The following is a 22,887-nucleotide window of genomic DNA, read 5'->3' as shown; positions in this document are numbered from 1 at the left end:
TCATAGAGACCCATACTCATAGAAACCAATAATCATATAAACCAATAATCATAGAGACCCACACTCATAGACACCCGCACTCATAGAAACCAATAATCATAGAGACCCATACTCATAGAGATCCATACTCATGGAGATCCATACTCATGGAGATCCATACTCATGGAGATCCATAATTATAGACACCCACACTCATAGAAACCAATACTCAGAGACCCATACTCATAGAAACCAATCATCATATAAACCAATAATCATAGACACCCACACTCATAGAAACCAATAATCATAGACACCCGCACTCATAGAAACCAATCATCATAGAGACCCATACTCATAGAGACCCATACTCATAGACACCCACACTCATATCAATCAATAATCATAGAAACCAATAATCATAGAGACCCATACTCATAGAAACCAATAATCATATAAACCAATAATCATAGACACCCACACTCATAGACACCCACACTCATAAAAACCAATCATCATAGAGACCCATACTCATAGAGATCCATACTCATAGAGATCCATACTCATACATACCCACACTCATATCAACCAATAATCATAGAAACCAATCATCATAGAGACCCATACTCATAGAAACCAATAATCATATAACCCAATAATCATGGAGACCTATACTCATAGAGATCCATACTCATAGAAATCAATACTCATAGAGATCCATACTCATAGACATCCATACTCACAGAGACCCATACTCATAGAGATCCATACTCATGGAGATCCATACTCATAGACACCCACACTCATATCAACCAATAATCATATAAACCAATAATCATGGAGACCTATACTCATAGAGATCCATGCTCACAGAGACCCATACTCGTAGAGATCCATACTCATGGAGATCCATACTCATAGACACCCACACTCATATCAACCAATAATCATAGAAACCAATAATCATGGAGACCTATACTCATAGACATCCATACTCACAGAGACCCATACTCGTAGAGATCCACAGAGAATCACACAGACCTGTGCCGCGTCGTGTATTAGCACTGCGTCTGTGTGTTGGCGTGCGCTTTGTCAACATTTCAGCACCAACGGCGCGCCCCAACAGCTACCTGCGAGTGCGCACGTCCGGCGCGGTGTCCGTCCAGGCGGGAATCGCCGCCACCCTCGAGTGCTCCTACGCGTGCGGCGCGACCCACGTGCAGGACACGGTGGTGGAGTGGTGGCGGATTCGGGTGCCCACTAGCGAGAAGGTGGGTGGTGGTGATGGTGGTGGTGGCGGTGGTGATAGTGGTGGTGGCAGTGGTGGTGGTGATGGTGGTGGTGGCAGTGGTGGTGGTGATGGTGGTGGTGGTAGCAGTGGTGGTGGTGATGGTGGTGGTGGCGGTGGTGACAGTTGTGGTGGTGGCGGTGGCAGTGGCAGTGATAGCGGTGGTGGTGGTGGTGACGGTGGTGGTGATGGTGATGGTGACGGTGGTGGTTGTGGTGATGGTGGTGACAGTTGTGGTGGTGGCGGTGGTGGCAGTGGTAGCGGTGGTGGTGGAGGCAGTGGTGGTGGTGATGGTGGTGGTGGTGACAGTTGTGGTGGTGATGGTGGTGGTGGTAGCGGTGGTGGTGGCGGTGGTGGTGGTGACAGTTGTGGTGGTGGCAGTGGTGGTGGTGACAGTTGTGGTGGTGGCGGTGGTAGTGGTGGCAGTGGCAGTGATAGCCTTGGTGGTGGTGGTGGTGACGGTGGTTGTGGTGATGGTGGCAGTTGTGGTGGTGGTGGTGGTGGCGGCGGCGGTGGTGGCGGTTGTGGTGGTGGCATCCGTTTGTCACACCGAGCGCTGTGATTCTACCATCTGCAAAAGCTTCGGCTCGTCTCTGTCGCCCGTGACCTTCTGTTGTATATGCCGGGTCTTGAAAATTTCATAAAAATAATATGAATTTAATGAGATAAAAAATGCGTAATTTTCCGAAAAAAGTTTTAATTGGTATAATTAAGCGCATAAATTATGCTAATTAATATGTAATCTTATTAATTTATGTGATTGCATGCGATTATGCTAATGCAACCGTTATGATAATTAGGCCCTGCCTCATTATCGAGGGTAGTATTATCAATCGGGATCATAAAATTAATTGTATGAAGTTATGCAGGTGTGATGTAAGTATGCCAGATTAAGCTCGGCTTCGTTGTCTAGGTTTGTATTATAAATCGGTATGATACAATTATTCTCGCTTTAACATTTACTGATTATGTCTTAGTGTTTTTTATATCAGGTCTCCAAATTCACATCTCACTGCAGGATACAATTCTTATAATTAAGATTATTAAGCATGAACTTCGGAAGGCACCACGCAGACACTTCTGTGTTAAGCAATTTCGACACAAAACCTTAACACTCTAATATGCGAACTCTTATGCTTGGAATTGTCAACACAGTACTCCTGGAGATGTTCTCCTCATTGATCCATACATTTAACCCTCAATGATCACGTTTGTTAACAGAACAATCGGTTAATTCCTCAGAGGAAAGCGAGCATTCACGGCGATAGAAACCAAAAGTCCTTAAAAATTCATGCAACGATATTCATACGAAGGCAATAAAGAATCATGTCCCGAAGGCAAAACGTATACGGCAATGAATTCATGGGTAAGATTTTGTAATTAACGAAATGTTTGGAACAATGGTGTGTGGCAGTGTGCCTACTTCAGCAAATGCTTATCAATTGGCTAAGGCTTCAATAAATTCGCGGGCAAGAGTCTGTGATCAAAAGAAGGATTTCAACACAATATTCTCCCTGTGAATGTGTAGATTCGTAACCTAGGTTTTTAATAGTTTCGTTTTCATCGATGAATTCATTGATAACATTTATGCAAAATTTTGATTTAAAGCTTTCGTGACTGCAGTAATTCATATGCTTAGTTCTTTCGGTAAAGTCACTTTGAAGGGAAACAACAACATAATAAAATATATATAAAACAATAAAAATTCTCACGACGTTTCGACCATAACACAAACGGTCGTCTTCAGGTGAGAATTTTTATTGTTTTATATATATTTTATTATTTTGTTGTTTCCCTTCAACGTGACTTTACCGAAAGAACTAAGAATATAACATTTATGCAATTCAAAAGAAATATAACTACTCAAATACCTCGGCTCGCCTTCTCACAAAGGACCGGAAATTCTGTTGATTTCGCTCTGTGTTGTGGGGGGGGGAGTTGTACGTGTGTCCGTGTGTGTGTGTGTGTTCTGATTTATTAAGCCATCTGTTCATTCTCCCCCTGGCTTGATTCCTGTACCCCTGCTCAAGCCATCTTTTCATCCGTGGAACAATCACGTGCCCCAAATTGCCACATCCCGGTTTATTATGGTCATAATAATTCTCTGGTGGGGCTTTTTTTTTAAATTTCCCTCTTCCCGCTTGGTGTGACACTCTTTTGCCTCTCACAAGGGGGTGTGTTGAGGCTTTTGAAGTTAAACATTTTATTTTACCTCCTATGGCTCGATACCGTACCACTTTGTAGCTATGATTCTGTGCGTGACTCAAGGTATGTTTGTGGCAGTGTTTACAGTGCTTCCATTGTGGCGTTTGATTTTGATTTTTAAGAGGCGATGCCTTCTGCCTGCGTATGCAAATGTCTATCACGTGCTGCTGGAAGACAAAGGCGGCCGGGAGGCTCTCTTTTTCTATGGAATACATTTACCTTGGTCACGTGATCGACCCACCTCGCCCCATCTCCCCTGGCTAACCCCCCCGGTTTAACACTTCATAATTATTATTTGGTTTATGTTTCCCAATATTCGTGAATAACTTTAGTATTCAACGCATATATACGAGTGTTGATATTCTAGATTTAAAGCTTTCGTGACTGCAAGGATCCATACTCTTTGGGTCTATTCAGTAAAGTCACGTAGGTAAAAAATAAAACAACAAAAATCACGACGTTTCGGCCACAACACAAGCAGCCTTCATCAGGTGAAGGGATCAGGCTGTCTCGAGGACAGCGCTGGAGTGTCCTCGAGACAGCCTGATCCCTTCACCTGATGAAGGCCGCTTGTGTTGTGGCCGAAACGTCGTGATTTTTGTTGTTTTATTTTTTACCTACGTGACTTTACCGAATAGAACCAAAGAGTACGAGTGTTGATAACCCACTACTGTAGATTGTAGCCTGGTTTTTAATCGGAGTGAGTGTGTTGGTCTATGATGCTCACTTTTTCTTGTTGCTGAGTTTTTTTGGACATTCTGTGAATTAAAATAACCAAAAAAACTTGTCTGTCCGGTTTTCGCCACCCTGGAAACGGGTGAGGCTTTGAAGCCGTGTCGGGATTTTCCAGAATCTCATTAACAATTCCCCCCTTCTCTTTTGGTTTGGGATTTATTATCTTTTACGGCTTATCTCCGGCTGCCTGTTTCCGAGTGAGAAGGGCAGCTGCTGTGAGGGGAGGAGGGGGAGTTTTGCATCATCCCCTTTTGCCCCAAGTGACACCACGATTGATAAAAAAAAAACGATTGGCAGAATTATTCTTAATATCAATTTGTAAAAAAGGCCTATATATACAACACCTCCCTCGCCCCTCCACTCCTTCCCATCCCTCCCCTACTCCCTCCCCTACCCCCTACTCACCCCTCTACCGTGACCCCCTCCCCTACTCACCCCTCTACCCCTGTCAACCCATTGCCGTACCCTGGCACGGCCCCTTGCCGTCCATCATCCAGCGTTGTCACCACACGGCAGTCAACCCATGGCACCTGCTCCATTGAAGCTATCATCAGAGCTGGCAACCCGTACGGTTTAGCCAGAATTCTTGTACACTGAAAGTGAGTTTACAGGTCCATACGGCGTACAGCCGTTTCAATACGGGCATAGTGTATAGTAGTGTAGTGTGTAGTGTATAGTGTGTAGTGTATAGTAGAACATCTGTTAACCCATACGGTTTACCCCATATTCTTGTACAGCGACAGTGAAAAAAGTGGCGGTTATTTTTAACGTTAGCACCACGGAGAGCGATTTGGAAGTTATTCAGATGGACGAGTCCATCTATGTTCGGAAAAGAGGAGGGGGGAGACGAAAATAATGGATGCGGTCTGAAAGCCACCATAAGCGTGAACAATCAGTTAAGACCCGAAATGGTTTATCAAATCCTTCCAATGATTGCTAAGCCAGAATCCATCTTCTCGGTTGAAATTGTCTCTGTGCTTGTATATGTGGATAAGCCTCATGAACGAATCTCTCATGGTAGCCAGATGGCTTGCAAAGAACCCCTTACCGATTGGCTGCGTTGGGTGGTGTCAGCAGAGGGATGTAGCGGCACAACATTCATATATTTTATAAACCCAAGACACCAAAAAAAACCTCATCGATTATGGATAACGCCGGTCGAGAAAGCGTCACTACCACTACCACCACGACCACCTCCAGCCACGCGTTCAACTGACAGCGGCGTGTTAAACTAACCGGGCCGCGTTCCCCATGCGCACAAGATTTTGGTGATGGACGGGTCCCCGCATCTCTACCACCTGAGGGCCGAGTGGATCGGCGACACGGGCACCTGCAATGCGTCCATCGCGCTAAGGTGGGTGGCCTTGCAGGGCGCTTCTGTGCCAACTTGCTGAGCAACAGCAACAGCGGCAATGTTGGGCAGGAAATTAATTGACGTGTTGGGTAGCGGTACAGCGGTAGTACATACAGGAGACTCGATTGTCCACGGAAATGATGGGCAGGATGGCCGCGGATAATTCAAAATCGCGAATGATCCGAAAAATACGAAACCATTTTCCGCGGGTTTTTCTGCAAAAACCACTCGTGTTTTTTCTTACTTTCTACCTATTATAATAAGTATACTCACGATGGATGACCGATCGATGATGCGCATGCTTGGTGATGATGACACTTCCCTGGCTCCCGCCCACTAAGTGTATGATAGCAGAGCACCAGCCAATCAACATCAATCAAACTCTGATCAACGAAGTAGACTCAACACTGCCCCCCATAGACTCAACACTGCCATAGACTCAACACTGCCCTCCATAGACTCAACACTGCCCCCCATAGACTCAACACTGCTATAGACTCAACACTGCCCCCCATAGACTCAACACTGCCCCCCATAGACTCAACACTGCCACCCACAGACTCAACACTGCCACCCACAGACTCAACACTGCCACCCACAGACTCAACACTGCCCCCCATAGACTCAACACTGCCCCCCATAGACTCAACACTACAACCCATAGACTCAGCACCGCCACCCATAGACTCACCACTGCCACCCATAGACTCAACACTGCCATAGACTCAACACTGCCCCCCATAGACTCACCACTGCCACCCATAGGCACATACTACATAGAGTAGCATAAGAACTTTGGTGCTCGTCAAAGACTGTAGGGGCAAGTGCTGTTAGCGAGTAGCAGCGCCTATGAAGGCTACCGGCACTGTGGCACACACACAGAGGGGGTGGGTGGCCAGCACCACGCCCGGCCGCCTTTGTCTCCCGCAGTGCGAGCGATGTTGACTACACGATCACTACACCACCACCACCACCGCTACACCAGGTACTCATTTGAGGTTCAGATAATAACAATCGCTGTTGTTGGTGACCGTGAGAATCGACTTCTGGTCGCCGTGTTCATAGAGCAGCGCGCTAACCGCTGCACCACCGCTCCCCTTTGTTAGCACTCGTCACACGACGCTTGTGCCAGGCTAGGTGCACGTTAAGGCCACGTGAAGTGTCGAACGCCCGCTGGCAGGAGGTCACGGGACAGACCCAGCAGGTGCCATGAGTTGACTGCTGTGCCAGGCTAGGTGCATTACGAGGTCACGGAACAGACCCAGCAGGTGGCATGGGTTGTACTGCTGTGCCAGGCTAGGTGCATGAGGAGGAGGTCACGTGACAGACCCAGCAGGTGCCATGGGTTGACTGCTGTGTGCGCACACACACACACGTGTACACACACAAGTGTACACACACACACACACACGTGTACACTCACACACACTTATGTGTACACTCACACACACACGTGTACACTCACACACACACACACGTGTACACTCACACACACACACGTGTACACTCACACACACACGTGTACACTCACACACACACACGTGTACACTCACACACTCACACACACACGTGTACACTCACACACACACACGCACGCGTACACACACACGCACGCGTGTTCGTCCGTCCGTGTTCTATGGCGTGCTGCAGAGACGTGCAGGAGAACGACACGGGCAGCTACCTCTGTGACGTCCTCCTCCTGCCCGCCTACAACGAGGGGCGCGACCTGCTGACGTTGGTGGTCGCTGGCAACAGCGGTGAGCGGCCATCGCGCAATGGAATCGGACGCCCGGCGACATTGCCCAGCGCAGATTTGCCACCCGCCCCCCATTCCTCATATACAGGGACTCTTCCTCTATTTACGGACATTCGACTTACGGAATTTCTACTCATAATAAAGGTTTTTGGGTTAGATCGCGTTATTTATAAATGTGTTGTAACCCTCCGCCACCCGACACGGCCAATCAGCAAAAAAGTGTCACGTTGACAAAAGACTGACTAATTACTCATCTACAACTCATTGCTAATCATAACCTTTGACTGATTACCAATCGATTATATAATTACTGCACCTGATATGAGTTAAATGATGACGTCACCCTGCTGCTGTTCTATTTAAGACCGGGAGCAAGCGAGGGCTTTACCATTCTGTTGAAGTGCCCGATGATGCTGGATTTAATTATCAGCGAAACGTCGTACAACTCAAACTGTAAATGTTGTGGATTCACTCTTCAACACACCGGTGGGCTAAAGTAGTGAACTATTTTTGTCTTTTGTCAACGTGACACTTTTTTGCTGATTGGCCGTGTCGTGTGGTGGAGGGTTGCGACACATTTAAAAAATAACGCGATCTAACCCAAAAACCTTTATTATGAATAATTTTGGTCGCGAAAGCCTTCTACGTGTTAAACGGAATTTCTACTTACAAGCATTCACTTCATTCATATACTTCTGCTTGCGAACATTCGACATACGAACTTTCTCCTCATGAACATTCTACTTTCACATCCACTTACGAACATTCGACTTACGAAATTTCAAAGATACGAACAAATCCTCTCCCCCGTAATGTTCAGTTGCAGTCTGTTTCGAACCGAGAGTCGTAAGTTCAATAGATGGCGGTGGTGGCATCTACATCTACAGAACGTGAAAAACCAGTGGCATCTACATCTGTAGAACGTGAAGAACCAGTGGCATCTACAGAACGTAAAGAACCAGCGGCATCTACATCTGTAGAACGTGAAGAACCAGTGGCATCTACATCTACAGAACGTGAATAACCAGTGGCATCTACATCTACAGAACGTATAGAACCAGTGGCATCTACATCTACAGAACGTGAAGAATCAGTGGCATCTACATCTGCAGAACGTGAAGAATCAGTGGCATCTACATCTACAGAACGTGTAGAACCAGTGGCATCTACATCTACAGAACGTGTAGAACCAGTGGCATCTACATCTACAGAACGTGAAGAATCAGTGGCATCTACATCTGCAGAACGTGAAGAATCAGTGACATCTACATCTGCAGAACGTGATGAACCAGTGGCATCTACATCTACAGAACGTGAAGAACCAGTGGCATCTACATCTGTAGAACGTGAAGAACCAGTGGCATCTACAGAACGTAAAGAACCAGCGGCATCTACATCTGTAGAACGTGAAGAACCAGTGGCATCTACATCTACAGAACGTGAATAACCAGTGGCATCTACATCTACAGAACGTGAAGAACCAGTGGCATCTACATCTACAGAACGTGAATAACCAGTGGCATCTACATCTACAGAACGTGATGAACCAGTGGCATCTACATCTACAGAACGTGAAGAACCAGTGCCATCTACATCTGTAGAACGTGAAGAACCAGTGGCATCTACATCTGTCGAACGTGAAGAACCAGTGGTATCTACAGAACGTAAAGAACCAGCGGCATCTACATCTGTAGAACGTGAAGAACCAGTGGCATCTACATCTACAGAACGTGAATAACCAGTGGCATCTACATCTACAGAACGTGTAGAACCAGTGGCATCTACATCTACAGAACGTGAAGAATTAGTGGCATCTACATCTGCAGAACGTGAAGAACCAGTGGCATCTATATCTACAGAACGTGAGGAACCAGTGGCATCTACATCTACAGAACGTGAATAACCAGTGGCATCTACATCTACAGAACGTGATGAACCAGTGGCATCTACATCTACAGAAGGTGAAGAACCAGTGGCATCTACATCTACAGAACGTGAAGAGCCAGTGGCATCTACATCTACAGAACGTGTAGAACCAGCGGCATCTACATCTACAGAGCGCGAAAAACCAGTGGCATCTACAGAACGTGAAGAATCAGTGACATCTACATCTGCAGAACGTGAAGAACCAGTGGCATCTACATCTACAGAACGTGAAGAACCAGTGGCATCTACAGCTACAGAACGTGATGAACCAGTGGCATCTACATCTACAGAACGTGTAGAACCAGTGGCATCTACATCTACAGAACGTGAAGAACCAGTGGCATCTACATCTACAGAAAGTGAAGAACCAGTTGCATCTACATCTACAGAACGTGAAGAATCAGTGACATCTACATCTGCAGAACGTGAAGAACCTGTGGCATCTACATCTACAGAACGTGATGAACCAGTGGCATCTACATCTACAGAACGTGAAGAACCAGTGGCATCTACAGAACGTGAAGAATCAGTGACATCTACATCTACAGAACGTGAAGAACCAGTGGCATCTACATCTACAGAACGTGAAGAACCAGTGGCATCTACATCTACAGAACGTGAAGAACCAGTGGCATCTACATCTGCAGAACGTGTAGAACCAGTGGCATCTACATCTACAGAACGTGAAGAACCAGTGGCATCTACATCTGTAGAAAGTGAAGAACCAGTGGCATCTACATCTGCAGAACGTGAAGAACCAGTGGCATCTACATCAACAGAACGTGATGAACCAGTGACATCTACATCTACAGAACGTGAAGAACCAGAGGCATCTACAGAACGTGAAGAACCAGTGGCATCTACATCTACAGAAAGTGAAGAACCAGTTGCATCTACATCTACAGAACGTGAAGAATCAGTGACATCTACATCTGCAGAACGTGAAGAACCAGTGGCATCTACATCTACAGAACGTGAAAAACCAGTGGCATCTACATCTGCAGAACGTGAAGAACCTGTGGCATCTACATCTAAAGAACGTGATGAACCAGTGGCATCTACATCTACAGAACGTGAAGAACCAGTGGCATCTACAGAACGTGAAGAATCAGTGACATCTACATCTACAGAACGTGAAGAACCAGTGGCATCTACATCTACAGAACGTGAAGAACCAGTGGCATCTACATCTACAGAACGTGAAGAACCAGTGGCATCTACATCTGCAGAACGTGTAGAACCAGTGGCATCTACATCTACAGAACGTGAAGAACCAGTGGCATCTACATCTGTAGAACGTGAATAATCAGTGGCATCTACATTTGCAGAACGTGAAGAACCAGTGGCATCTATATCTACAGAACGTGAAGAATCAGTGGCATCTACATCTACAGAACGTGTAGAACCAGTGGCATCTACATCTACAGAACGTGCAGAACCAGTGGCATCTACATCTACAGAAAGTGAAGAACCAGTGGCATCTACATCTACAGAACGTGAAGAATCAGTGACATCTACATCTGCAGAACGTGAAGAACCAGTGGCATCTACATCTACAGAACGTGAAAAACCAGTGGCATCTACATCTGCAGAACGTGAAGAACCAGTGGCATCTACATCTACATAACGTGTAGAACCAGTGGCATCTACATCTACAGAACGTGAAGAACCAGTGGCATCTACATCTACAGAACGTGATGAACCAGTGGCATCTACATCTACAGAACGTGATGAACCAGTGGCATCTACATCTACAGAACGTGATGAACCAGTGGCATCTACAGCTGCAGAACGTGAAGAACCAGTGGCATCTACAGCTGCAGAACGTGAAGAACCAGCGGCATCTACATCTGTAGAACGTGAAGAACCAGTGGCATCTACATCTACAGAACGTGAATAACCAGTGGCATCTACATCTACAGAACGTGTAGAACCAGTGGCATCTACATCTATAGAACGTGAAGAATCAGTGGCATCTACATCTGTAGAACGTGAAGAACCAGTGGCATCTACATTTCCAGAACGTGAAGAACCAGTGGCATCTACATCTACAGAACGTGAAAAACCAGTGGCATCTACATCTACAGAACGTGAATACCAGTGGCATCTACATCTACAGAACGTGAAGAATCAGTGACATCTACAGAACGTGAAGAACCAGTGGCATCTACAGAACGTGAAGAACCAGTGGCATCTACATCTGCAGAACGTGATGAACCAGTGACATCTACATCTACAGAACGTGAAGAATCAGTGACATCTACATCTGCAGAACGTGAAGAACCAGTGGCATCTACATCTACAGAATGTGAAAAACCAGTGGCATCTACATCTGCAGAACGTGAAGAACCAGTGGCATCTACATCTGCAGAACGTGATGAACCAGTGACATCTACATCTACAGAACGTGAAGAACCAGTGGCATCTACATCTGCAGAACGTGATGAACCAGTGACATCTACATCTACAGAACGTGAAGAACCAGAGGCATCTACAGAACGTGAAGAACCAGTGGCATCTACATCTGCAGAACGTGAAGAACCAGTGGCATCTACATCTACAGAACGTGATGAACCAGTGGCATCTACATCTACAGAACGTGAAGAACCAGTGGCATCTACATCTACAGAACGTGAAGAACCAGTGGCATCTACATCTGCAGAACGTGAAGAACCTGTGGCATCTACATCTGTAGAACGTGAAGAACCAGCGGCATCTACATCTACAGAACGTGATGAACCAGTGGCATATACATCTGCAGAACGTGAAGAACCTGTGGCATCTACATCTACAGAACGTGATGAACCAGTGGCATCTACATCTACAGAACGTGATGAACCAGTGGCATCTACATCTACAGAACGTGAAGAACCAGTGGCATCTACAGAACGTGAAGAATCAGTGACATCTACATCTGCAGAACGTGAAGAACCAGTGGCATCTACATCTACAGAACGTGAATAACCAGTGGCATCTACAGCTACAGAACGTGATGAACCAGTGGCATCTACATCTACAGAACGTGTAGAACCAGTGGCATCTACATCTACAGAACGTGAAGAACCAGTCGCATCTACAGAACATGAAGAACCAGTGGCATATACATCTACAGAACGTGAAGAACCAGTCGCATCTACAGAACGTGAAGAACCAGTGGCATCTACATCTGCAGAACGTGAAGAACCAGTGACATCTACATCTACAGAACGTGAAGAACCAGAGGCATCTACAGAACGTGAAGAACCAGTGGCATCTACATCTACAGAACGTGAAGAACCAGAGGCATCTACAGAACGTGAAGAACCAGTGGCATCTACATCTACAGAACGTGAAGAACCAGTGGCATCTACATCTACAGAATGTGAAGAACCAGTGGCATCTACATCTACAGAACGTGAAGAACCAGTGGCATCTACATCTACAGAACGTGACGAGAAGGATCCACTCAAGACGCCAGGAAGTGGTGTCATGTGGACGCCCTCGCGAGCGTGCTCCAAGGGCTTGCCCGCTAATGCAGCGTTCCGCTGACCGCTGCGTCATAAACGATAGGCACGAACGAAGGAATTAAAAAGAAAATGAGCGAACGAACTCCCCCCCCCTCCCCCCACTTATTGCGCGCCCGTTTTGTTTCCGAGCGTGCGCTCCAGAGACCCCCAGTGGGCGGGACGAGGAGGATCCCTCGAGGGTCATCTCCATCACAGCCGGTGCCATCTGTGTGGGCCTGGTCGTCGTCATCGCCGCCATCATCATCGCCGCTGTGTACTTCCTTAAGAAGTGAGTGGCGTACGCGACGTAGTCTATAGTAGTGTATAGTAGTGGTATGTGTATAGTAGTGTATAGTAGTGTATAGTGTATAGTAGTGTATAGTGTATAGTAGTGTAGTGTATAGTAGTGTATAGTAGTGTATAGTGTATAGTAGTGTATAGTAGTGGAGTAGTGTATAGTGTATAGTAGTGTATAGTGTATAGTAGTGTATAGTAGTGGAGTGTATAGTAGTGGAGTGAATAGTAGTGTATAGTGTATAGTAGTGTATAGTAGTGTGGTGTATGGTAATGTGTAGTATAGTGTAGTGTGTAGTGTATAGTAGTGTGTAGTGTATAGCAGTGTATAGTGTAGTGTATAGTAGTGTAGTGTATAGTAGTGTAGTGTATAGTTGTGTATAGTGTATAGTAGTGTCGTGTATAGTAGTGTAGTGTATAGTAGTGTAGTGTATAGTAGTGTAGTGTATAGTAGTTGTATAGTGTAGTGTATAGTAGTTGTATAGTGTAGTGTATAGTAGTGATATATAGTGTAGTGTATAGTAGTGTAGTGTATAGTAGTGTATAGTAGTGTGGTGTATGTTAATGTGTAGTATAGTGTAGTGTGTAGTGTATGGTAGTGTGTAGTTTATAGTAGTGTATAGTGTAGTGTATAGTAGTGTAGTGTATAGTAGTGTATAGTGTATAGTAGTGTCGTGTATACTAGTGTAGTGTATAGTAGTGTATAGTAGTGTGGTGTATGGTAATGTGTAGTATAGTGTAGTGTGTAGTGTATAGTAGTGTATAGTGTAGTGTATAGTAGTGTAGTGTATAGTAGTGTATAGTAGTGTCGTGTATAGTAGTGTAGTGTACAGTAGTTGTATAGTGTAGTGTATAATAGTTGTATAGTAGTTGTATAGTAGTGTAATGTATAGTAGTGTATAGTGTATAGTAGTGTGGTGTATGGTAATGTGTAGTATAGTGTAGTGTGTAGTGCATAGTAGTGTGTAGTGTATAGTGGTAGTGTATAGTAGTGTATAGTAGTGTGTAGTGTATAGTAGTTGTATAGTGTAGTGTATAGTAGTGATATATAGTGTAGTGTATATTAGTGATATATATTATAGTGTTTAGTAGTGACATATAGTATAGTGTAGTATATAGTGTATAGTGTAGTGTAGTATACTAGTACAGCACACCGGTGTGTTGGAGAGAAAATCCACAACATTTACCACCTGAGCACGACGTTTCACCAGTAATTACTGCGAGCTTCATCAGTCGACAAAATCTGGCCGACACAAATCTAGACGCGCATCTCGAAATGCAGAGGGGAAAACCGGAGGAGCCGCAGACAACTCCAGACGGCCACCACGCGGAGAGAGACGCAGACTCCAAATATACAGCAGCAGGCGTCAGGGTCGGGATCGAACGCACGACCTCCTGCATACCAGGCGAGGTAGTCAACATCTCACAACGAGGAGAGAGAGACGCAGACTCCACATAAACAGAAGTAGGTGTCAGGGTCGGGATCGAACCCACGACCTCCTGCATACCAGGCGAGGTAGTCAACATCTCACAACGAGGAGAGAGAGAGACACAGACTCCACATAAACAGAAGTAGGTGTCAGGGTCAGGATCGAACGCACGACCTCCTGCATACCAGGCGAGGTAGTCAACATCTCACAACTAGGAGAGAGAGCGAGACGCAGACTCCACATGAACAGATGTAGGTGTCAGGGTCGGGTTCGAACGCACGACCTCCTGCATACCAGGCGAGGTAGTCAACATCTCACAACGAGGAGAGACAGAGACACAGACTCCACATAAACAGAAGTAGGTGTCAGGGTCGGGATCGAACGCACGATCTCCTGCATACCAGGCGAGGTAGTTAACATCTCCTAGCCATCTGAGTGACAAACACCACACTGCGATGGTAACGCCACATGAACGTGAATGCGTGCGGGCACTAATTCCGATGTTTGTGTATATTTTTCCCTGTTATATTCATCGTTTCAGGAGAAAGAGTCAAGAAACGCAGGCCCAAAGCTCCGCTGGGTGAGTGGGCGAGCGTTTGTGATCCACTGCTGGATGAAGGCCTCATGTAGTCCCAGCCACAATCCTGCACCCAAACCAATTCCACTGCTCCATCTTCACCACCCCCCCCTCCCTCCGTTAGCTGCCACTCCAAGTCTATGGGTGGCAGTGTTGAGTCTATGGGTGGCAGTGTTGAGTCTATGGGTGGCAGTGTTGAGTCTGTGGGTGGCAGTGTTGAGTCTATGGGTGGCAGTGTTGAGTCTGTGGGTGGCAGTGTTGAGTCTGTGGGTGGCAGTGTTGAGTCTGTGGGTGGCAGTGTTGAGTCTGTGGGTGTCAGGGGTGAGTCTGTGGGAGGCAGTGTTGAATCTTTGGGTGGCAGTGTTGAGTCTATGGGCAGTGTTGAGTCTATGGGTTGCAGTGTTGAGTCTATGGGTGGCAGTGTTGAGTCTGTGGGTGGCAGTGTTGAGTCTATGGGTGGCAGTGTTGAGTCTATGGGTGGCAGTGTTGAGTCTACGGGTGACAGTGTTGAGTCTGTGGGTGGCAGTGTTGAGTCTGTGGGTGGCAGTGCTGAGTCTGTGGGTGGTAGTGATGAGTCTGTGGGTGGCAGTGTTGAGTCTCTGGGTGGCAGTGTTTAGTCTGTGGGTGGCATTGTTGAGTCTATGGGTAGCAGTGTTGAGTCTATGGGTGGCAGTGTTGAGTCTATTGGTGGCAGTGTTGAGTCTATGGGTGGCAGTGTTGAGTCTGTGGCTGGCAGTGTTGAGTCTATGGGTGGCAGTGGTGAGTCTATGGGGGGCAGTGTTGAGTCTGTGGGTGGCAGTGTTGAGTCTATGGGTGGCAGTGGTGAGTCTAAGGGTGGCAGTGTTGAATCTATGGGTGGCAGTGGTGAGTCAATGGGTGGCAGTGTTGAGTCTAAGGGTGGCAGTGTTGAGTCTGTGGGTGGCAGTGTTGAGTCTATGGGTGGCAGTGTTGAGTTTATGGGTGGCAGTGCTGAGTCTGTGGGTGGTAGTGTTGAGTCTGTGGGTGGCAGTGTTGAGTCTATGGGTGGCAGTGTTGAGTCTATGGGTGGCAGTGTTGAGTCTACGGGTGGCAGTGTTGAGTCTGTGGGTGGCAGTGTTGAGTCTGTGGGTGGCAGTGCTGAGTCTGTGGGTGGTAGTGTTGAGTCTGTGGGTGGCAATGTTGAGTCTCTGGGTGGCAGTGTTTAGTCTGTGGGTGGCAGTGTTGAGTCTGTGGGTGGCAATGTTGAGTCTATGGGTGGCAGTGTTGAGTCTATGAGTGTCAGTGTTGAGTCTAAAGGTGGCAGTGTTGAGTCTATGGGTGGCAGTGGTGAGTCTAAGGGTGGCAGTGTTAAATCTATGGGTGGCAGTGGTGAGTCTATGGGTGGTAGTGTTGAGTATAAGGGTGGCAGTGTTGAGTCTGTGGGTGACAGTGTTGAGTCTATGGGTGGCAGTGTTGAGTCTACGGGTGGCAGTGTTGAGTCTGTGGGTGGCAGTGTTGAGTCTGTGGGTGGCAGTGCTGAGTCTGTGGGTAGTAGTGTTGAGTCTCTGGGTGGCAGTGTTGAGTCTGTGGGTGGCAGTGTTGAGTCTATGGGTAGCAGTGTTGAGTCTATGGGTGGCAGTGTTGAGTCTATGGGTGGCAGTCTTGAGTCTATGGGTGGCAGTGTTGAGTCTGTGGGTGGCAGTGTTGAGTCTATGGGTAGCAGTGTTGAGTCTATGGGGGGCAGTGTTGAGTCTGTGGGTGGCAGTGTTGAGTCTGTGGGTAGCAGTGTTGAGTCTGTGGGTGGCAGTGCTGGGTTTGTGGGTGGTAGTGTTGAGTCTCTGGGTGGCAGTGTTGAGTCTGTGGGTGGCAGTGTTGAGTCTATGGGTAGCAGTGTTGAGTCTATGGGTGGCAGTGTTGAGTCTATGGGTGGCAGTGTTGAGTCTATGGGTGGCAGTGTTGAGTCTGTGGGTGGCAGTGTTGAGTCTATGGGGAGCAGTGTTGAGTCTATGGGGGGCAGTGTTGAGTCTGTGGGTAGCAGTGTTGAGTCTGTGGGTGGCAGTGTTGAGTCTATGGGTGGCAGTGGTGAGTCTATGGGTTGCAGTGTTGAGTCTAAGGGTGGCAGTGTTGAGTCTGTGGGTGGCAGTGTTGAGTCTGTGGGTGGCAGTGTTGAGTCTATGGGTGACAGTGTTGAGTCTATGGGGGCAGTGTTGAGTCTATGGGTGACAGTGTTTAGTCTATGGTTGGCAGTGTTGAGTCTGTGGGTGGCAGTGTTGAGTCTATGGGCAGTGTTCAATCTGTGGATTGTTCTTTTCCGCGTTTATAATTTATGTAGTGTAGAGTGTACAGTGTAGAGTGTGTAGTGTATAGTGTAGTGTATTGTGCTAAACGGAGGTGCATGCAAGGAACAACAAACGAAACACAAAGAGCATTTCGAAATAAATTCGCCGTAATTGTCGATTGAAAAAGTGGCTTCCCAATAGAATCAACAATCGGTTAAAATCATCGCCGTTTGTAAATCTGTAAGGCCCTACTGAGCTACGTAATTGTTATTCAGAAGCCACCTGGCCATCACCGGTGACAGCTTCACCAAGTGGCTTATGATCAACATGTGGACATTCAAAGCAGCAGCCTCATGCTCTCCAAACGCATGGTGATGTTCATTCTAAATGTGGAGGGACCCGGGGACAAAATCCACGCAACAGGCATTGTCAGGGTCAGGGATCGAACCCACGACCTCCCGTAGACCAGGCGAGGTGGTCAACATCTCACAGGGTCCGGGATCGAACCCACGACCTCCCGTAGACCAGGCGAGGTAGTCAACTATCTCACAGGGTCCGGGATCAAACCCACGACTTCCCGTATACCAGGCGAGGTAGTCAACATCTCACAGGGTCCGGGATCGAACCCACGACCTCCCGTATACCAGGCAAGGTAGTCAACATTTCACAGGGTTCAGAATCCAACCCACGACCTCCCGTATACCAGGCGAGGTAGTCAACATCTCACAGGGTCCGGGATCGAACCCACGACCTCCCGTAGACCAGGCGGGGTAGTCAACATCTCACAGGGTCCGGGATCGAACCCACGACCTCCCGTAGACCAGGCGAGGTGGTCAACATCTCACAGGGTCCGGGATCGAACCCAAGACCTCCCATAGACCAGGCGAGGTAGTCAACATCTCACAAGGTCTGGGATCGAACCCACGACCTCCCGTAGACCAGGCGAGGTAGTCAACATCTCACAGGGTCTGGGATCGAACCCACGACCTACCGTAGACCAGGCGAGGTAGTTAACATCCCCCCGAGTCACGACCATCACTCGCCTCAAGACGAGTCGCGTGGAGTGATTGGTGAGTTGGTGAGTGTCACTGGTGGAGTGATGGGTGAGTTGGTGAGTGTCACTGGTGGAGTGATGGGCGAGTTGGTGAGTGTCACTGGTGGAGTGATGGGTGAGTTGGTGAGTGTCACTGGTGGAGTGATGGGTGAGTTGGTGAGTGTCACTGGTGGAGTGATGGCTGAGTTGGTGAGTGTCACTGGTGGAGTGATGGGTGAGTTGGTGAGTGTCGCTGGTGGAGTGATGGGTGAGTTGGTGAGTGTCACTGGTGGAGTGATGGGTGAGTTGGTGAGTGTCACTGGTGGAGTGATGGGTGAGTTGGTGAGTGTCATTGGTGGAGTGATGGGTGAGTTGGTGAGTGTCACTGGTGGAGTGATGGCTGAGTTGGTGAGTGTCACTGGTGGAGTGATGGGTGAGTTGGTGAGTGGGCTGATGCTGCTGTTTGTTTTCGTTGTCTCGTCGCGTTCAGTGACAATCAGAGGAGCGAGGAAGCGATGCCGCTGCAGGATGCCAACACCGAGGTGAGTGGGGTGGGTGGAGGGCGATGACCCTGCGGGGTCGATGACACGTGCACCATGTGTATATTTGTACACAATGTGCAGGAATAAGACGCACGCATAACGCACGTGTCCCAGATGGCGACCGCCCAGCCACAGCAAGACGTCGCCTCCGCCGAAGATGAAGGCGACGATGAAGACGATGATGATGACGACGATTAAGACGATGTGAGTGCGACTTTCCCTTTGAGATGTTGACGAGGTGGCTCATCGTCGGAAGAAGCAGACACTCACCAACTCACCCATCACTCCATCAGTGACACTCACCAACTCAGCCATCACTCCACCAGTGACACTCACCAACTCACCCATCACTCCACCAGTGACACTCACCAACCCACCCATCACTCCACCAGTGACACTCACCAACTCACCCATCACTCCACACGCGACACTCACCAACTCAGCCATCACTCCACCAGTGACACTCACCAACTCACCCATCACTCCACCAGTGACACTCACCAACTCACCCATCACTCCACCAGTGACACTCACCAACTCACCCATCACTCCACCAGCGACGCTCACCAACTCACCCATCACTCCACCAGTGACACTCACCAACTCACCCATCACTCCACCAGTGACACTCACCAACACAGCCATCACTCCACCAGTGACACTCACCAACTCACCCATCACTCCACCAGTGACACTCACCAACTCAGCCATCACTCCACCAGTGACACTCACCAACCCACCCATCACTCCACCAGTGACACTCACCAACTCACCCATCACTCCACCAGTGACACTCACCAACTCACCCATCACTCCACCAGTGACACTCACCAACACAGCCATCACTCCACCAGTGACACTCACCAACACAGCCATCACTCCACCAGTGACACTCACCAACTCACCCATCACTCCACCAGTGACACTCACCAACTCAGCCATCACTCCAACAGTGACACTCACCAACTCACCCATCACTCCACCAGCGACGCTCACCAACTCACCCATCACTCCACCAGTGACACTCACCAACTCACCCATCACTCCACCAGTGACACTCACCAACACAGCCATCACTCCACCAGTGACACTCACCAACTCAGCCATCACTCCACCAGTGACACTCACCAACCCACCCATCACTCCACCAGTGACACTCACCAACTCACCCATCACTCCACCAGTGACACTCACCAACTCACCCATCACTCCACCAGTGACACTCACCAACTCAGCCATCACTCCAACAGTGACACTCACCAACTCACCCATCACTCCACCAGCGACGCTCACCAACTCACCCATCACTCCACCAGTGACACTCACCAACTCACCCATCACTCCACCAGTGACACTCACCAACACAGCCATCACTCCACCAGTGACACTCACCAACTCAGCCATCACTCCACCAGTGACACTCACCAACCCACCCATCACTCCACCAGTGACACTCACCAACTCACCCATCACTCCACCAGTGACACTCACCAACTCACCCATCACTCCACCAGTGACACTCACCAACTCAGCCATCACTCCACCAGTGACACTCACCAACTCACCCATCACTCCACCAGTGACACTCACCAACACAGCCATCACTCCACCAGTGACACTCACCAACTCACCCATCACTCCACCAGTGACACTCACCAACTCAGCCATCACTCCACCAGTGACACTCACCAACTCACCCATCACTCCACCAGTGACACTCACCAACTCACCCATCACTCCACCAATGACACTCACCAACTCACCCATCACTCCACCAGCGATACTCACCAACTCACCCATCACTCCACCAGTGGCACTCACCAACTCGCCCATCACTCCACCAGTGACACTCACCAACTCACCCATCACTCCACCAGTGACACTCACCAACACAGCCATCACTCCACCAGTGACACTCACCAACTCACCCATCACTCCACCAGTGACACTCACCAACACAGCCATCACTCCACCAGTGACACTCACCAACTCACCCATCACTCCACCAGTGACACTCACCAACTCAGCCATCACTCCACCAGTGACACTCACCAACTCACCCATCACTCCATCAGTGACACTCACCAACTCACCCATCACTCCACCAGTGACACTCACCAAATCACCCATCACTCCACCAGTGACACTCACCAACTCACCCATCACTCCACCAGTGACACTCACCAACTCACCCATCACTCCACCAGCGATACTCACCAACTCACCCATCACTCCACCAGTGACACTCACCAACTCACCCATCACTCCACCAGTGACACTCACCAACTCACCCATCACTCCACCAGTGACACTCACCAACTCACCGATCACTCCACAAGTGACACTCACCAACTCACCCATCACTCCACCAGCGATACTCACCAACTCACCCATCACTCCACCAGTGACACTCACCAACTCACCCATCACTCCACCAGTGACACTCACCAACTCACCCATCACTCCACCAGTGACACTCACCAACTCACCCATCACTCCACCAGTGACACTCACCAACTCACCCATCACTCCACCAGCGATACTCACCAACTCACCCATCACTCCACCAGTGACACTCACCAACTCACCCATCACTCCACCAGTGACACTCACCAACTCACCCATCACTCCACCAGTGACACTCACCAACTCACCCATCAGTCCACAAGTGACACTCACCAACTCACCCATCACTCCACCAGCGATACTCACCAACTCACCCATCACTCCACCAGTGACACTCACCAACTCACCCATCACTCCACCAGTGACACTCACCAACTCACCCATCACTCCACCAGTGACACTCACCAACTCACCCATCACTCCACCAGTGACACTCACCAACTCACCCATCACTCCACGCGCGTCACTCACCAACTCACCCATCACTCCACCAGTGACACTCACCAACTCACCCATCACTCCACACGCGACACTCACCAATTCACCCATCACTCCACCAGTGACACTCACCAACTCACCCATCACTCCACCAGTGACACTCACCAACTCACCCATCTCTCCACCAGTGACACTCACCAACTCACCCATCATTCCACCAGTGACACTCACCAACTCACCCATCTCTCCACCAGTGACACTCACCAACTCACCCATCATTCCACCAGTGACACTCACCAACTCACCCATCACTCCACCAGGGACACTCACCAACTCATTGAGAGGGGGTCAAATACTTATTTCCCATTAAAATGCAAATCAATTTATAACATTTTTGACATGCGTTTTTCTGGATTTTTTTGTTGTTATTCTGTCTCTCACTGTTCAAATAAACCTACCATTAAAATTATAGACTGATCATTTCTTCGTCAGTGGGCAAACGTACAAAATCAGCAGGGATCAAATACTTCACTGTAGTGTGTATATATGTAGTGTGTATATATACACTATAAATAGTGTGTGTATTATCTGTGTGTATTTATAATGTGTATATATACACTATATAGTGTGTGTATATATAGCGTGTGTATATACACTATATATAGTGTGTGTATAGTGTTTGTGTATATACACTATATATAGTGTGTTTATACCTATATATAATGTATATACACACTATATATAGTGTGTATGTATAGTGTATGTATACACTATATATAGTGTGTATAGTGTGTTTATACCTAAATATAATGTGTATATATCTTCGTATATATAGTTGTGTGTGTGTATATATATCTATGTATATATAGTTGTGTGAATATGTATATCTAGACGTGTGTGTAAAGTGTGTATATATACACTATATATAGTTGTGTGTGTGTGTATATATCTAGACGTGTGCGTGTATATATATAGTGTGTATATATACACTATATATAGTTGTGTGTATATGTATATCTAGACGTGTGTGTGTATAGTGTGTATATATATACACTATATATAGTTGTGTGTGTGTATATCTAGACGTGTGTGTATAGTGTGTATATATATTTGTGCAGCCCATGGGCTTGTAATTACCAACACGCTGTTCCGGCATCGGCGCATCCACACATCATGGATGCATGCCGGGTCCAAGCAAGAAC

General features: G+C 47.8%; 2 protein-coding genes across 2 annotated transcripts; both read left to right on the top strand.

Annotated features, from left to right (window-relative positions):
• The first annotated feature begins 486 nt into the window (after positions 1–486).
• Positions 487–19,039, top strand: LOC142907751 (uncharacterized). Its single transcript, XM_076057485.1, has 6 exons — positions 487–1,250; positions 5,470–5,561; positions 7,212–7,383; positions 12,893–13,017; positions 18,790–18,841; positions 18,956–19,039. Exons 1-6 carry the CDS (start codon positions 945–947, stop codon positions 19,037–19,039), a joined length of 831 nt encoding a protein of 276 aa, XP_075913600.1. The 5' UTR covers positions 487–944.
• Positions 12,011–22,154, top strand: LOC142907732 (uncharacterized). The gene is made up of 4 exons (XM_076057405.1): positions 12,011–13,017; positions 14,994–15,032; positions 18,790–18,841; positions 18,956–22,154. The coding sequence occupies exon 4, from the start codon at positions 20,586–20,588 to the stop codon at positions 22,053–22,055; it is 1,470 nt and encodes a 489-aa protein (XP_075913520.1). The 5' UTR covers positions 12,011–13,017; positions 14,994–15,032; positions 18,790–18,841; positions 18,956–20,585; the 3' UTR covers positions 22,056–22,154.
• The last annotated feature ends 733 nt before the right edge of the window (positions 22,155–22,887 follow it).

Source organism: Petromyzon marinus, chromosome 82 (genome assembly GCF_048934315.1).
Source record: "Petromyzon marinus isolate PM22_M1 ecotype Great Lakes invasive population chromosome 82, UKy_Petmar_22M1.pri1.0, whole genome shotgun sequence".
In the NCBI taxonomy this organism is placed as follows: domain Eukaryota; kingdom Metazoa; phylum Chordata; class Hyperoartia; order Petromyzontiformes; family Petromyzontidae; genus Petromyzon; species Petromyzon marinus.
Note: the sequence above shows the minus strand (reverse complement) of the source record. Positions and strands in the feature narration are given on the sequence as shown.